This window comes from Bos indicus x Bos taurus, chromosome 13, assembly GCF_003369695.1.
Source record: "Bos indicus x Bos taurus breed Angus x Brahman F1 hybrid chromosome 13, Bos_hybrid_MaternalHap_v2.0, whole genome shotgun sequence".
NCBI classification, from domain to species: Eukaryota; Metazoa; Chordata; class Mammalia; order Artiodactyla; family Bovidae; genus Bos; species Bos indicus x Bos taurus.
The window spans coordinates 16,537,503-16,553,798 of record NC_040088.1 but is presented as its reverse complement, the minus strand read 5'-3'; the positions used below and the strand labels follow the sequence as shown (position 1 = coordinate 16,553,798).

Here is a 16,296-nt window from a genome sequence, read left to right as displayed (position 1 = left end):
AACCCACTGACTTCCTTATCCACCCACAAAGTTAACATATGGTACTTAAATTTGAGCAACAGTCAAATGGACCCCTCACCCCACCCCCTCAAGAGGGCAGCCTTTAATTCCCCGAAGAGCAGGAAGATACCCTGGAGTAGGAAACGGCAAACCCACTCCAGTATTCTTGCTTGGAAAATCCCATGGATAGAGGAGCCTGGCACGGCAGTCCAAGGGGTTGCAAAGAGTCAAACACTAGTGAGCACGCACGCAGGCACGCACAACAACTAACAGCACAAAGGTGTGTTTTACAGCGGTGCTGTCACAAACTCAACATCGGAACTAGCCACTACGGGTGGTTCTGGAGGTGGAGTAGGAACCCACCACGTGGGGAGGGGGGCGTCACCTCTGGAGAAAGAAGAGCAAACTCCAAGGTGTGGAGGCAGAAAAAGTGCACGTGCGTGGCTTGGCAGAACCAAAAAAAAGCTTTTTGTGGTGGTAGGTCAGAAAGCAGGAGGAAGAGTGTGGCTGCGGCCTGCCAGGTGAGGGAGAAAGGCCCCGTTCCATTCCCAGGTTATGATCTCTCAGCCTCATCGTCTCCCTGGGATTCCCCTCTAAGGGCTCGAGGTTGTTGGGCTCCCTCCTGCTCGCGCCAGTCTTCCCTTACCTCTTCTTCCAGCCTTTCCCTCAGTCTCCCGCCTCCTCCGCCGCGCCGGAAGTGACGCGTAATTCGCGCACCGCCCAGAGCCAGAAAGGTTCTGCGGGAGCGGGAGAAAGGGTTCCGATGAGACTCACTGCGCCGGCGTGCGGGCGCGAGCGGTCAAAGCGCCTTCCGGAGGCCGTCGAATTGCGCTTTTTTTCCCGGTCTGCCGCTCTCGGACTACTCAAGAGCGAGTTTCAAATAGGCGTTCAACACTAGGGTGTTTTCTACACTCTGACTCTCGCCCCACGGTGTCCCAACACTTCTGCGCTTGCCCTTTGACCCTGCGCTCGCGGCGGGGTGAGAGGTCGGTGGCCATCTTGTGGCGGCGGTGCGGGTGGCTGTTACTGCGGAGACCCATCCCCTCCCCCGCCGGGCCCCCCGGCCGTCTGTCAGTCCGTAAAGAGTCCCGCAGGCGGGTGGAGTGAGGCCCCGGCCTCGTGCCGTCACTCTTCCCGCCGCACTGGGCGGCCTAGGCCGCTCCCTGCCGGCCCTCACCGCCGCCACCATGTCCTCCTTCTCCGAGTCGGCGCTGGAGAAGAAGCTCTCGGAGCTGAGCAACTCTCAGCAGAGCGTGCAGACCCTCTCCCTGTGGCTCATCCACCACCGCAAGCACGCGGGCCCCATCGTGTCGGTGTGGCATCGCGAGCTCCGCAAAGGTAAACATCCCCTCCGTCCCCCTCCGGTCCTACCCCGGGTAGCCCTCGTCCGCACCCACTCCCGCGGCTCCTGTAGCTGCTTTGCTGAGCCTTGGCTTTCCAGGCCCGGGCCTGTGATCGATTGCGCTTGCTGAGGTTGGAAACAGTGTTATCCTCATTTCTCGGAGAAGGAAACCGAGGCCTCGGAAGGTTTAAGGTGCTTGTCTAAAGTTCCACCGACCGGGGCTCAGGATTCTCAGTTCATCCAGTCGTTTTCCCCCTCCGGCTTTTTCTGACACTAGTGACTATTATTCTCTCGGCCCCGTTGAGCGCCAGGTGGAGGGTACAAGCCCTGGCCTGTTGTGTGCCAGGAGCTGGCTAGGGATTTGAAGTAAGATTGCCCAGATCGAGCCCTGGCTCAGCCACTTTTACTAGCTGAGTGATATCGGGCAAGTTTCTTCTAAGCCTCTGTTTTCTCATCTGTCAAACGAAAATGAGGACAGTTGGCCCTTACAGAGGCTTTATTCTGTGCCAGTTAGTGTGCTAGGACCTTTCGTACATCCTTGTACTCAATGCTCAGCACTGTCCTGGGGAGTGGATATAGTCACTGCCATTACAGAGAAGTTAAGAGGCCACTCCACCTACACCTAGCCTCTCAGGCTCCTCTTCTCATGCAGGTCTCCTTGGTTCTAGATCCTGCTCAGGATCTGGCTGCCATTGATTGAGCTCAACCTGTCATGTACCAGGCACTGGGTTGGGTGCTTGAAAGCCTGTTGGCCCCAGAGGCCAACTGCCTCAAATCTAAGCCCGACTTTGTCATTTACTGAGCCCCGGCAGCTTAACTTCTCTGTTTCTCAGTTTCCTGATCTGTAAAATGAAGATGATGATAAGTGATACTTACGGTTCGTTTGTTCTGTGCCAAGTGCAGTACCCATCTCTTTACACACATGTCATTTTTTAAAATTCCCAGAGTTCTATGAAGTAGGAACTTGGCAGGTGAGAAAAAAGGAGGCTCAAAGGGTGTATGGTGAAGAGTAATCAGCCTAATCCACATGGACGTCTAGCATGGTGTCAGGCACAGTGTAGGCATTGGATGGATACCATGAGGGGGGATACTGGTGACTCCATGTGCGACACGGTCTTTGCCACAGTTGCTTTCAGGTGAGGAAAGATGGGCACCTACATAGCTGTCTTATGCCCTGGTGAGTTTCAGAGCAAAAAGCTGAGGAAATGAAGCTTAGTGCTGTTTTGGACAGCCTGTGTGTGGTAGACCTTTTATAGCATAGGAGGTAACTTTACATGTGTCCTCTGCTCTCTGTGAGCTCAGGATGTCACCCTGTTATGCAGATGAGAGAACCCATGAGCCTCGGATAACATCAGATTGGCAGACACCAAAATCCAGGATTCTTTGGGGAGACCCAATTCTAGTCCTCTGGCAGAGGCCCTCCCCCCAACCCCCTCCAGATATCACGTGTTGTACCGAGATGTGGGGGGGCAGCCCCCTCATCCTTCTAGGTAGTTGGAGAATAGAGCCTGGGGCTCCCAGAACCTCATTCATGGACCCCACTGTGCCACTCAGATCATCTGAGATGTGGGGAGAAAATCTGAATTGCCTCTATAGGATCCTTTCTAGTAGGATCTCAGAGGCATGTCAAAATCCATCTCAAATGTCACTTCTTTTGTGATGCCATCTTGATTCCCCACCTCACCTTATTTGAGTTATTGAGAGTAACAATTTAGAGTTCTTTTGTTTATGAAGCTCCTTAAACCCTAATCTTGTATAATGGAACCTTATGTTGTAAGTAGGTCAGCATTATTATCCCTGTTTTATAGATGAAAAGATAAAGATACGAAGAGATTAAATGCTTTGTTAAAGGTTATCCAGTTGGGACATGAGCTTTCTGTGATGAAAGAAATGTTTTACATTTGCTGTCCAATAAGGTAGCCTCTTGCCATGAGCACTCACAATGTGTGACTAAGGAAGTTTCAAATAAATACAATGGAAAATTCAGTTCCTGAGTTTTGTTACGTACAAAGCAAATATTCATAGCTGCATGTGGCTAGTGGCTACCATATTGGACAATATAGGACTAGAGGCTGGTCTTCCAAACCTCAGGATACAGTTTTCTAATACCCAAGCTTCCTTCATGAATTGAAAATGCCTCCACACTAAAGTGGAAAAGGATTTTGTGCCCCATCGTTCGATTGACTAGCCCTTTAGGTTCTAGCCCACCCTGAGTCTTTAAAAGTGGACATTTCTGTCTGTAGTCATTTCTTTAAGACACTCACAGATTGTCTTTATGCCTCCAAATATTTATGAGACTTTAAACTTTTTCCTTTTCCTGCTTGGAAATAGAATACTATTTCTATGCCTACTGTTATTTTCTTTCCATTTCCTAGGAATAAGTCTTAATTTATCCCTTTGGACTCTGTTCTAGGTAGAACGACTCCCTTAATTTTTGAAACAATTTGGTGTAAGATACTCTGTGTTGTTGTTATTTAGTTGCAAAGTCGTGTTCAGCTCTTTTGCAACCGCATGGACTGTAGCCGGCCAGGCTCCTCTGTCCATGGGATTTCCCAGGCAGGAATACTGGAGTTGTTGGCCATTTCCTTCTCCAGGGAAAATGCTCTTAGATGAACATTTTTCAGTAGTGTTTTGTACCTTAGCCTGAATGCAGGTAAATAAACCTTTTTTAAAAAAGTTAGTTTCCCTAGATGTCTGAACTAGCCAAACAAGTGAAAATTTTTGGACAGCCAGTTACTTAAACCTTGCTCAATAACTGTTTGAACCAATTTGGAATGAGCCTCTGTAGGGAGTGAAAGAATCTGTACTGACATATTGGAAAGACACCTGAACAAGTGAGTTATCACCCAGGGCTGGAGTAGACGGGTGGGTGGGGGTGTGTGTGTGTGTGTGTGTGTTCTGTGTATTATGACTGTATTTTCAAGTATTCTAGGGTTTTGTGGGGGGTTTTTTGTTGTTTTTGTTTGTTTCGGCTGTGGCTTGTGGGATCTTAGTTCCCTGACCAGGGCTAGAACCAGGCCCTAGGCAGTGAGCGCTCAGAATCCTAACCACTGGACCACCAGGGAATTCCGTCTAAGACTTTGTTATATTGCCTTTGCACACATGGTGCTAATGTTGACTATTCAGGACATTGAATGTGGAGGGATGAAGTTTTATCCTAAACAAATTCCCATTGCTTAGTTTGAGGGTGATGAGAATTAATTACATCATAGATGGTGAAAACCTTGGCTCTGTATCTTCTTAGCTATCATATTTGTAATAATGCACAATATATCAGGTCTTGAATGGCCTAATAGACATTTTGCAATATGGATTCTGGGCTTTTTTTTTTTAACATAAAGTATATCATATTTGTAAACCTTCACTTAGTTCGATTTGCTTTGTAGAAGTTCTGTTTTACTTCTGAATCTTCAGCTTTCATGGTGTTGTTTACGTGATAGTTTAATTTGCTGCAATATCCTAGAAAAAGGTTTACTTTTTTAAAAAAGTGCCTTTTGAAGAAAGCGCTTTTTGCTGTAATCATACCTTTGTAGCAACAGTGGCATATTGAAACTATTGACGCTTACATTCTGCTTTTGAATAATCATTAGAACAGTTAAAGATAGCTCAAGGTGTTCAATATTCACATCAGCTGGCTGTCTAAACTAGGTTATTACCAGAAGGTTAATACAGTTCAGTGTATCCATGTATGATTTTATGAGCATTTTAAGTCATCAGTTTAAACTATAACATGCCTTAAAAATCTTGTTTTTACCTGAGTTATTCTTCTGTACTACATTTTAAAATGTCAGATCTTATGCCTGCTGTGTCAGAATTTATGCATGCTGTGTGCATTTCAAAAGAAACAGAAATGGTTTCTCAGAGCAAGGAATAAGGACTAGTAATTCAGTGTGTAAAGTTTGACATAGGGTTTGCTTGAGTTTTTCAGGCACTTTGATGTTGAAGAAAACTTTGTTTTGAACTGATTGTGTTACAATTTATTTCTTACAAAGGAAAGCTGGGACCAAAAATGATATTGATGTAACTCCATGGTTGAAAAGTTATGTGCAGAGAAGCTGGGAAATTCAGTATGTTCCACTAAGCAACTGTAACTCAGATAGATTGCATGAGGTTTTTATGGTTTAATATATGATGCCATGTAGAGTAATAGAGAATGCTGCATTTAGTAGGTATAAGAGAGAAGAATTTTTGTGGGAGCCATGGTTTTGCATATCCAGGTTTCAGACGTGTGTAAATTTTCACTGATTATGTAGCATTAACATGTATTTTTATTTAAGATGAATATCCACGGATAGGTACATCTAGAGATTCCTCTGAATTGTAGAGATGGTATCATTGACTGATTATGGTTATTGAACTGTTGAAAAAGAAATTCAAATTCTTGGTCCAGGAGCATAAATTACAAGAAATCTATTTTAAAATTGAAACCTAACTCAGTCTTTCATTCTGTGGTATTTGATAATTAACAGTGAGTTAGAAATGTTCCCTGGTGGCTCCGATGGTAAAGCGTCTGTCTACAATGTGAGAGACCTGGGTTCGATCCCTGGGTTGGGAAGATTCCCTGGAGAAGGAAATGGCAACCCACTCCAGTACTCTTGCCTAGAAAATCCCATGGATGGAGGAGCTTGGTGCAGGCTACTATCCATGGGGTCGCAAAGAGTCGGGCACGACTGAGCGACTTCACTTAGAAATGTTCATCTTTGCAACAGAATAAATGAAAATCTTGCTTTTAACATGTCTTCTGGAGAATATTGACTGCTTATCTTTTAGGAATCTTCTTTGGATTATTTTCATTTTTATTGCCAATTAATTACACTGATTAAAATAACACAGAAATTAAGATGGCTTTTTTTGTTTCCTGTTTTTTTCAAAATTTGTATTCTCAGTCCTATTTTACTAGACACACCTCCAGGAGTTCCTTAAATTGTGGTTTTTTTTGTTTGTTTTCAAACATAGCTGTCTAGACCTCAAGTGGATAATGTTTGTCTTAATATTCTTTAGGAGTAGCATAATGCAAAAGAATTGTGGATTGAGAATTTCCTTGGTGTAAGCTATCTTTTCTTTTTTTCCAGCCAAATCAAACAGAAAGCTTACTTTTCTATACTTAGCCAACGATGTCATTCAAAACAGTAAAAGGAAAGGACCCGAATTCACGAGGGAGTTTGAATCTGTCCTTGTGGATGCTTTTTCTCACGTTGCCAGGTATGTTTTATTTTTAAATGCATTACTTTTTCCCTTTTGTTCTTTTTTTGTGATAGCCTTTGTACCTCACCAACTTCATACTTAAAAGAGATGTGCTTTATAGAGAGTGTGGTTTTATATTTTGCCTGGGCCCTTGAGAACTCTCTCAGACATGTAAATATTTTGTTGTATTGAAGGGATTCAGTCTAGCACTTGAAGCACATTTTGTCTCTTAGAGGTACTCACTATTGAATTTATTTCTAGAATATGGTATTTTCCTTGGTTTGGCTGAGTTACCTCATTAGCTTATGGTCAAAAAACAAAGCTAAATTATACAAGGGAACCTTCCGGTAACAAAACCATGCTATTTAGCAAGAAATTAGTTGCTTGTGCCTTTGTTTTTATTTACTTCCTTCTGGGTGTCTGGATGTCTAACTCACTAAAAATAGTAGTCATTATTGTAACTGCAAAGATAGGAGCTATTAGTGTTAAAAGTTTCTCTGGCTCTGTCATACTGAGACTCTGCCCCTGTTGTGTTTTGTGACAGAGGACGGGAGCGTAGGGCATACCTATAGCTGAGATCATGGAAATTATACATTTCATTAAAAATTTTACAAATCATTTTTATTCATTTAAAAGCAAACTGCTTTTGACACCTAGTTGCCCAGAAGAAGCAAAGAAAAGTTACTTTTCACTAGAATGTTACTAAGTAAACATATGAAAGTAAACATCTTTGCCAAAGGAGACTGGCAGTGAGGAGACTAGTGGGTTAAACAGAAACTGTTCTAGGGTCTAGAGTGTAAGTGAAAGACCTTAAGTGTGGAAATATGTTTGGCATTCCGTGAAAGATTTGCAAAGTTTGAAAGAATGAAATGAGAAATTCAGAACATTTTGAAGAGATGACATCTAGCTTTATAGAGATGGAAACAAAATATTTGTTTGTCAAGTGACTTTTTTTGTGAACATGGCTACTGAAAAAGCAGAATGTGTTAGGAACTTGAAAACATGGAATCCTCGTAACAGTGAATAAACTTAGAACAGACTACTAGAGTAGCCATCTGAAATTGGAGAGAGGCAATTTCTTTGTTTGAGGAGATTTAGTTAACAGTTTCTTAGATGTGGGCTGCAGCTCTACCTCCAACACTGTCTGAGTGGCCTTGGATGTGTTACTTAGCTTTTTGAACCCGAGTTTCATTAATTGGTTAAAAGGGGATGTTACCACCTATCTCCTTAGAGTTGTTGTGAGGTTAAAGTAAAACAGTCTTTGCTCATTCATGGGAGTGCACTAAATTATAAACTCTGTGAAGAGAAGGACTGTTTCATTTTTGTTCTTTGCTGTGTTCCAGGCACTTGGTGCAGTGTCTGGCGTAGAGCTACTGGCTTACATAGCTTAGGTAACACCGTTTAGTCTTGATATCAGTGGTATCCCAAGAGCTGAGCAATATTGTTGCACAGCTTTGGCACAGAGTAGGGATACAGTAAATAGTCACTGAATAAGTTAACTAATTTAGAGTATAGGAAATTGACTAAAATAATTCCTGTGGGGATAACACACATTTTCCTTAAACATTGAACAGTAATCATTAGCTGCCCCCAAATCAGAAAAGGATAAGTAGAAAGGGGTGGGAGAAGAGGGATGAGCAATACCAAGATTAAAAATTCCTTTTCTACTTGGTTTCATCTTAAAACCTATCCAGGAGACATTGTAAACATGTCTTGGCAAATTCCATGGCATCGTGGGGAAAATAGACCTGATCCTAAAAAACATAAAATAGGCCTGTTACCTTTCCTCTTTGCATTCTTCTAGTTCTTTTAAGGTTCTGTTTGGATATTATTCCCAAGATGCCCATGTTTCTAAGTTCCCTCCCTACTCCCACTCCCATTATTAGGATAGAAAGTCCAGCCACTCCACTTTGATCCCGAGGCACCTTATCAACAATGAGAAATGCTGTCTGTATTGTTTTTTGTGTGTCCAATTAATGAACAAAGATAGACCCATTAATATTGACTAAAATTGATTAGGAATCTCTTTATGATAATTTCTTACTTCCTCCTTCAAACCCCCTGCCACCTAGGGTGGGGGGAGGGGAACAAACCTCTCAAGTCTGGGAAAGCTTGCCAAGCTTGTAAGTAAATAAGTGTTAGTCGATCGTTTGTGTCTGACTCTCCTTGATCCCTTGGACTGCAGCCCCCCAGGCTTCTCTGTCCATGGACTTCTCCAGGCAAGAATGCTGGAGTAGGTTGCCATTCTCTTCTCCAGGGGATCTTCCCCACCCAGGGATCGAACCGGGCTGTCCTGCATTGTAGGCAGATTCTTTACCATCTAAGCTACAGGTTGGAACCCAAGCTCCTGGGAGTAGATATAATTTGAATAGCAGTTTAAGTAACCAGAGAGGCCAGGTGACAGTCACATATGCCCTGTGAGCCTTGGCAGAGTGTTAGGATTTTGTCCTGATGGGATGTCAGTGAGGGATTTTAAGCAGGGGAATGATGTATTCCAATTACTTTTGTTCTAGCATCCCTCCACTTTGGGGTGGAGAATGAATTATAAAGGGCAGGGACATGGGCATGGCGGGTCTTGCACTTGCATGGGGTAGAGATGACATTGGCTAGGACTCAGAAGCGCTGAGAAAATTACAGCTTTATTAAATGTGTATGGATAGATTTGTGTGGCCCACTCCCATGTAAAATCGAGAAGATTTGTGGGAATTAAGTGGAAGCTGGTAGTGAGGGAAAAGAGAAGTCAAAGAGCGCATATTTCTAGGTTCTTGACATGAGTATATGGATGACTGATGGCCCTGCTTACTGTGATGGAGATTGGGGTAAAGAATTGGTAGAGGAAATCAGGAATTTTGTTTTGGCTATATTAAGTTCGAGATGGCTGATAGATATTCCAAGGTATGATGCCAGATAGGCAGATGGATGAAATAGTTGGAAGCTCAGTAGGAAATTAATTTCTGGAGACATGAATTTGGAATTATCCCCCTATACATATTTATTTCCTGTTATAACAATCATGGGTCCCCAAGACCACTTCCAGGTTGGTGACTTTCTAGGAGGACTCACCGGATTTAGTGTGTAGTTGTGTTCATGGCTGTGAGTTATTACAGTGAAAGGATATAAAGCAAAATGAGCAGAGGGAAAAGAGGCAAGGGCTGCAGTCCAGAGGAGGCCAGGCATAAGCTCCCGGGGTCCACTCGTGGTGGGTCCCACGCGACACACTCAGTTCTTCCCACTTTGAGTTGTGATGGCACACGCCAAGTGTCAACTACCTGGGGGCCCATTAGAGATTTAGTACCTAGGGGTTTTGTTGGGGTTGGTCACAGGTATTCTTGGCCAAAATTCTAGACTCGCAGAAGAAAAGCAGGTGTTCAGCATAAAACCATACTGTTTGTACAAACAGTTTAAGCACAGAAAACCACCCTCTTCCATTAGGACGTGATGGGGCCATGTCTGAAATCCAAGTTCCCAGATGCCAGTCAGGGGCCAGCCCTGTGAGCAGGCCTTTGTCAGGGCAGCAGTCTCAGGCCTGCCGTGTTAACTCTTTTCTTAGTTCAGTTGCTCAGGCATGTCAGACTCTTTGCGACCCCATGGGCTGCATGGACGCCAGGCTTTCCTAACTTTTTTCCTATTTTCTACACAATTGCAAAGAACTGTTTCTGCTCTGCTGTTAACCTGAAGTGCTTTTGGAAGTGCTGAGGGTACTTAGCATTTCTATCCTGAGTAGGCCTGCCATTGGCCTACTGTGCATGGGATTAGAGAGAAACATACGAGCTATGGTGGGTGTGCCAAGGAAGGCAGTGCCCTTAGCACTGCAGAGGAAGACCTGTAACCTGGCTTGGCGGGCCCTCGGGTATCCAGCTGACACTTCAATCAGCAGTCCCACATGGGTATAACACATACTTTTCACTTTTTAGATTAGATTTTCAGTGGTTGAATTTATAATAATTAGAATTAAGATACATACTAAGTTGTGTTCCACAAAATAACTTATATATGTACTTATCTCTCAGTTTATTCATTGATAGGTGGCAAGGGGTTTTTTGGTGTTTTTTCACTTAAATATCTCTAATTAGAATGGACTTAGTACAACTTGAAAAGATAGCTCCTCCTTTCATAAAATGATTTTATTGCTTTGGTTGTATCCAGTTCAGGTACTAAAGTGACTTCAGCTTCATTGGAGCTACTTATAGCAAAACCCCATCTGTAAAAAGATTTGTTGACTGTTGTGTCTCTGTCTTTGGACCTTAGGTGGCAAAACTTTGTTTTACTATAGTGCTCAAGGAATCAGCCTATCACGGTTAATTAGTTCACTCATTAAACTAGAGTGCCCTTTTGGGCTAGTGGCTCAGACGGTAAAGCGTCTGCCTGCAATGCAGGAGACCTGGGTTCGATCCTAGGGTTGGGAAGATCCCCTGGAGAAGGAAATGGCAGCCCACTCCAGTATTCTTGCCTGCAAAATCCCGTGGACCGCGGAGCCTAGTAGGCTATGGTCCATGAGGTCACAAAGAGTCAGACATGACTGAGCAACTTCACTTCACTTTAGTGGCGAAAGCCTTTTGAAAATCTTTTGGTGATGACAGATGTGAGCATCAGTATCCACTGTCCGGTAGTGAGACTGCAGCTGCACTGCCGGCCTTAATGGAGCACCAGGCCACCTGCCTCAGGAATGGCGCGTGGTGTTTGGGTGGTGTCCCTCAGTCCTTTCAGGAATTTGTTGACATGATTGCTTTCTCTTTTAGGAAAATTTGCAGACGATGGATTTTATTTATTTGTTTAATTTAAAAAATACTTATTTGGCTGTGCGCTGTTTACTTATTTGGCTGTGCGCTGTCTTCATTGCGTCAGCAGGAGCTTTCCTTGTGGCGCACAGTCTTTGCAGCACGTGGGCTTAGTTGCCCCTTGGCATGTGGGATCTTAGTTCCTCTACCAGGGACTGAACCACATTCCCTCCATTGTGAGGCAGACTCTTAACCACTGGACCTCCAGGGAAGCCCAAGAGAACAGATTTCATGTTAAAATACCAACCAGTTAAACTCTGGTTAGTTGTGATTTTGTTGTTACAATAGTTAAAATGACTTTATTTTTCTAAAGCCTACATTTGATCAGATTAGGGACTTTGTTGCCTCCAGGATAAAGGCCATAACGACTTAACAACAAAATAAGGTCCTCTATAATCTCAGGCCACTCTGTCTCTATCCCTCCAGTTTCTTCTGCTGTTTCTACATACTCCCTATACACTTCAGCTACCTGAATTACAGCTTCTTGCTCTTCACCATGTTCTGTTTTGGGGGTTCCATTCCAGGGAGCGGAGATAGCATGAACACAGCCACATTCACCAGTGGCAGCAAAATGCTGAGTAGAGAACACGGTTGAGTGTTCTAGAATGTGAAGATGTGGAGAGGTGGGGTGCTGCTAGATCAAGTCCTAGAGGTGAGGACTTAGACCTTGTTCAGTGTATTCCAAGCACGGTATTTCACAAACCCCAATGAATGAGCAGATGAATATTTAATTGAAATGACATCTGACATGAATGACCTCCATGTGGTAAAATAGTCTTTGAAAGCTAACTAATTGCCTGGCCTACTGAAACTTATCTAAAATTTTATTAAAAACATTGCAGTTCAGCATTTATTGTGTTTATTCTTGGGCATATAGCAGTTGGGGGAAGACACATCCCTGCCCTTGTGAAAACTACATTCAAATGGAAAGAGTATAAACAGGGAAACTATACATACAGCACATCCAAATATTAAACATTGTGGAGAAAAATTAAGCAGGAGTAAGGAGTGTACTTTTAAATAGGAAGATTAGCAAAGGATTCACTGGAACGGTGCTGTGTGAACAGACACACCTGAAGGAGAGCAGAGGGGCCTTGTTGGGCCTGAGCTGTGTCGGGTAATGTGGTTCCAGGCGAAGTGCAAAGGCGCTGAGGCAGGAGGGCCAGGGAGCTGCTGGGGAGGGAAGGGAGCGTGAGGACGGGAGGTGAGTCAGGGAGATGACGGGCTGGGCCAGGCGCTGAGGCAGGGGGGCCAGGGAGCTGCTGGGGAGGGAAGGGAGAGTGAGGACAGGAGGTGAGTCGGGGAGATGATGGGCTGGGCCAGGCGCTGAGGCAGGAGGGCCAGGGAGCTGCTAGGGAGGGAAGGGAGAGTGAGGACAGGAGGTGAGTCGGAGAGATGACTGGCTGGGCCGAGAAGGGCTTTGTAGGCTCTATTAGGCCCTTCACTTTTATTCTGAGGGAGAATAGGAAGAACTGTTGAAAGTTTGGAGAAAGAAAGTGACGTGTGAACTGCCTCCACAAGACAGGTAGGAATTGGAGTTTGAAAACTTGGGACTAGATGGAGGACAGGGTGGAAGTAGGGGGACTAGTAATGAGCCTGCTGCAGCCATTAGACCAGAAATGATGGCGACTTGGACCAGGCTGATAGCAGAGAAAGAGAAGGGATTTGTTTCTAGGTGTATTTTGAAGATGGAGTAGAGATGTTTTTGTTATAAATATCAAGGTCATATCTCTAAGTTTTATAAGCTATCAGTGGAAAGTTTTCCCCCCTTTTCCTCATCCTGACCTCTGACTTAAAAAAAGGCTGAACAAAAGAATAATTAATTTTGCATGTGTCCTGATTTAGTTAGTACTTTGACCCCCCCAAATTAGCAAAATTTGCCACTAATAATTCGTAAGTAATACAATCTGACCAGATGACGCCAAAACCTCAGCTCATCTTTTAAGTTTTAAAAGTGTTGTGAGGGCTGGTGGTGGGTGAAGTTCCCACCTAAGTTGAACTTGGTATGGAGGGCTTCCCTGGTGGCTCAGTTGGTAAAGAATCTGCCTGCAATGCAGGACTTCCCAACTTCCCTGAGTTGGGAAGATCCCCTGGAGGAGGGCATGGCGACCCACTCCAGATTGTCCAACCCCCTAGAAAATCCCCCTAGACAAGGAGCCTGGGGGGCTACCGTCCATGGGGTCGCAGAGTCGGACAGGACTGAGTGACTTTCACTCACTACTTTTTGAGGTTCTTGTTAAAGCTATTTATTGACTTAGATGCTAAAATGTCGGGGTATTTTTTCTTGTGTAAAGCCCCTCAGTGCTTCACGGAACAGAACAATTCATAGTGATACAGCGGATGGTGAGGGGATTTGTTTTCCTTTCGAAAAGTCTTTCCCCGACGCTTCCACTTGCTGTCTGACACTTTATGGTAAACAACTGTCTAACACTGCTTGTGAGCTATGGTCATTGCCCTGAAAAATGGTCTGTTTTAAGAAGAGTAATATGTCAAGAATAAAACTATCTAGCTTCTTTCATTCAGATATAAATTACAAAGAACTGTATTATGCTCCCTGTGTTCTAAGATTATCTGCTCCACACCTTTGTGTGAACCTGGAATGTAGACCTAGCAAGGAATGAAAATAATTATGAAGTAGTGAGTATAAAGTTGAGATTAGTCTTGACATATATATGTGTACAGTTGTATTTGTGCATGTTAGAGGTGTTGGTGTGTTAGCATTGATGCGTTGTTACAAATGTATTCCCCATTTTAAACATTTGATTTTAATCATTTTTTTCTCATCCTAAAAAGTTTTGGCCTGCTTTAATTTTCCAGCAGTATGTCTGGCACTAGATTTAAGTTAATGCATTCTAAAAAGCAGGCTGTCACAATTGATATGATTGGTTTTTGATAATTTTCTGTCAGTGAAAATGAGCCTTTGGCTTTTGCCCTATTTGCCTTTCAAAGAGGATAAAAGACACAGATTACTTTTGTAACATAATCCCTCTCTCTTCCCTACACACCACAGGAAGAATATAGTTTCTGGTGAAGTTTTGAGTATCCATTAATTACAGTATGTACCTTACTCTTCCTTCTGTTTTTAAATATGTAAATCATGTAGTCAGTTGTTGATGTTTTCTGTTTTTTATTTTTTTTTTAAGTAAATCTGTCCTAATTAAAATAAAAAATCTTAAGCTTATATATATCTTTTCATCTTTTCTGGGCAGAGAGGCAGATGAAGGCTGTAAAAAACCTTTAGAAAGATTGCTGAACATCTGGCAAGAAAGAAGTGTGTATGGCGGCGAGTTCATCCAGCAGCTGAAGCTGTCTATGGAGGACTCCAAGAGCCCTCCCCCCAAAGGTAGAGACATCACCACATGCTTACAGCTCTTGGTCTTTGCCTACTTTCGAATCAAATATGAAAAGCTGCAGTGGGGGTTGCTGTGAACCACCAGCGATTGTATGATTCTTCAGAGAGAAATGCTCATAAATGATGGTGAGAATTTACATAGTGCTTGCAGCGTGTAAGCCTGGTTCTCGTATTCATGCTGTTCATCATCTCGTTCCCTGCCTTTTGCTCTGTACTCTCCTTGGGTCGCTCCTACCTTTCTGAGACTTTCCTTGCACAAGGGGAACGAACGACAAACTTGTTGAGAGTTCTAGGGAACTAGGAAGTACCCTGAGTAAGATTTTGTCCGAGCTTTGCCGTTAACTACTATAGGCTCTTGAATAAGTCCTTTAGCCCTTTTGGAACTTGGTTTCATTAAATATTCATGTGGTTTGGTAATGTATCTTTGACAGGTGTCAGCTGTCATCAAAAATTGGTTTTGGTCTTTACTGAACCAAGAATATCCTCAGGTAATGTGTACATGCATGTATGTGAATTTTGCCAAGTCCTTAAAAGCTATTTTGTTTTTTCCTTTGAAGAGAAATAAGACCAAACATTATTTGGTTCTTTGGCTTCTGGTTAGTTGTGATTGAATTCTGGTTGGCACAGCTCTCATGTGACTGCATATATACCCATTGCCTGGAGGATCAAGTCCGAGTCCTGACATGGTGTTCTCTTTATAATGTGAACTAGTCTCCTTTTCCAGATTCTTCTCCCATTTCCTCATATGTACCATATTTGGCCATTCCTAACAACTTCCCTTCTGAATGCTCTGTGGTTCCCCTTCCTTTGCATCTGCTGTTGCTGCTGCTCCTGCTGCTAAGTTGCTTCAGTTGTGTCCAACTCTGTGCAACCCAATGGATGGCAGCCCACCAGGCTCCCCCGTCCCTGGGATTCTCCAGGCAAGAACACTGGAGTGGGTTGCCATTTCCTTCTCTAATGCATGAAAGTGAAAAGTGAAAGTGAAGTTGCTCAGTCATATCCAACTCTTCTTGACCCCACGGACTGCAGCCCACCAGGCTCCTCTGTCCATGGGATTTTCCAGGCAAGAGTCCTGGAGTGGGGTGCCATTGCCTTCTCCGTTGCATCTGCTGTTACCTCTGCCTAAAATGTCTCTCTGCCCCCTTGTACGTGGTGAACCTACTCTTCAAGAATGCTACTCTGATTCTGACATCTTTGCCAGCTTGACTGGGTACATGTAGCCAATTCCCTCCTTGTTCCTCTAGTATTTTATACATGCGTCTGTAATAGAATTTAACCATGATTAGCACTTTCACTTTTCACTTTCATGCATTGGAGAAGGAAATAGCAACCCGCTCCACTGTTCTTGCCTGGAGAATCCCAGGGATGGGGGAGCCTGGTGGGCTGCCGTCTATGGGGTCGCACAGAGTCGGACACGACTGAAGCGACCTAGCAGCAGCAGCATACGTGATGATATTCATTCAACAACTCTTTATTGTATACCTTTCATGATCCCTTCCAGACCTGAGTTTATATGTGTTTTAAGGTAGGATAACTTCCTGTGAAATTATAGGTTAGAGGCTTGATAAGAATGGCATAAGTGCTTTCAGATTGCAGATCATTGTTGTTTTACTTGGAGTTGACAGAAGACAATTTTGGGG

At 43.7% G+C, this 16,296-nt stretch overlaps 2 protein-coding genes across 3 annotated transcripts in view; one reads left to right on the top strand and one right to left on the bottom strand.

The window, feature by feature from the left end:
- TTI1 (TELO2 interacting protein 1) overlaps nt 1-732 on the bottom strand; it is a 41,388-nt gene extending 40,656 nt beyond the window's left edge. The window contains exon 1 of one of the 2 annotated variants that reach the window (XM_027558568.1): nt 647-732. The gene's annotated coding sequence lies outside the window, so the exon portion shown is untranslated. The remainder of the gene's footprint in view (nt 1-646) is intronic. The other variant, XM_027558569.1, reaches the window with a different exon arrangement.
- Nucleotides 733-755: 23 nt separating this feature from the next.
- Nucleotides 756-16,296, top strand: part of RPRD1B (regulation of nuclear pre-mRNA domain containing 1B) — a 57,896-nt gene continuing 42,355 nt past the window's right edge. Inside the window, exons 1-3 of the mRNA XM_027558570.1 lie at nt 756-1,338; nt 6,415-6,544; nt 14,514-14,647. Of these exons, the coding sequence (XP_027414371.1) occupies nt 1,188-1,338; nt 6,415-6,544; nt 14,514-14,647 (415 nt within the window). The 5' untranslated portion in view covers nt 756-1,187. The remainder of the gene's footprint in view (nt 1,339-6,414; nt 6,545-14,513; nt 14,648-16,296) is intronic.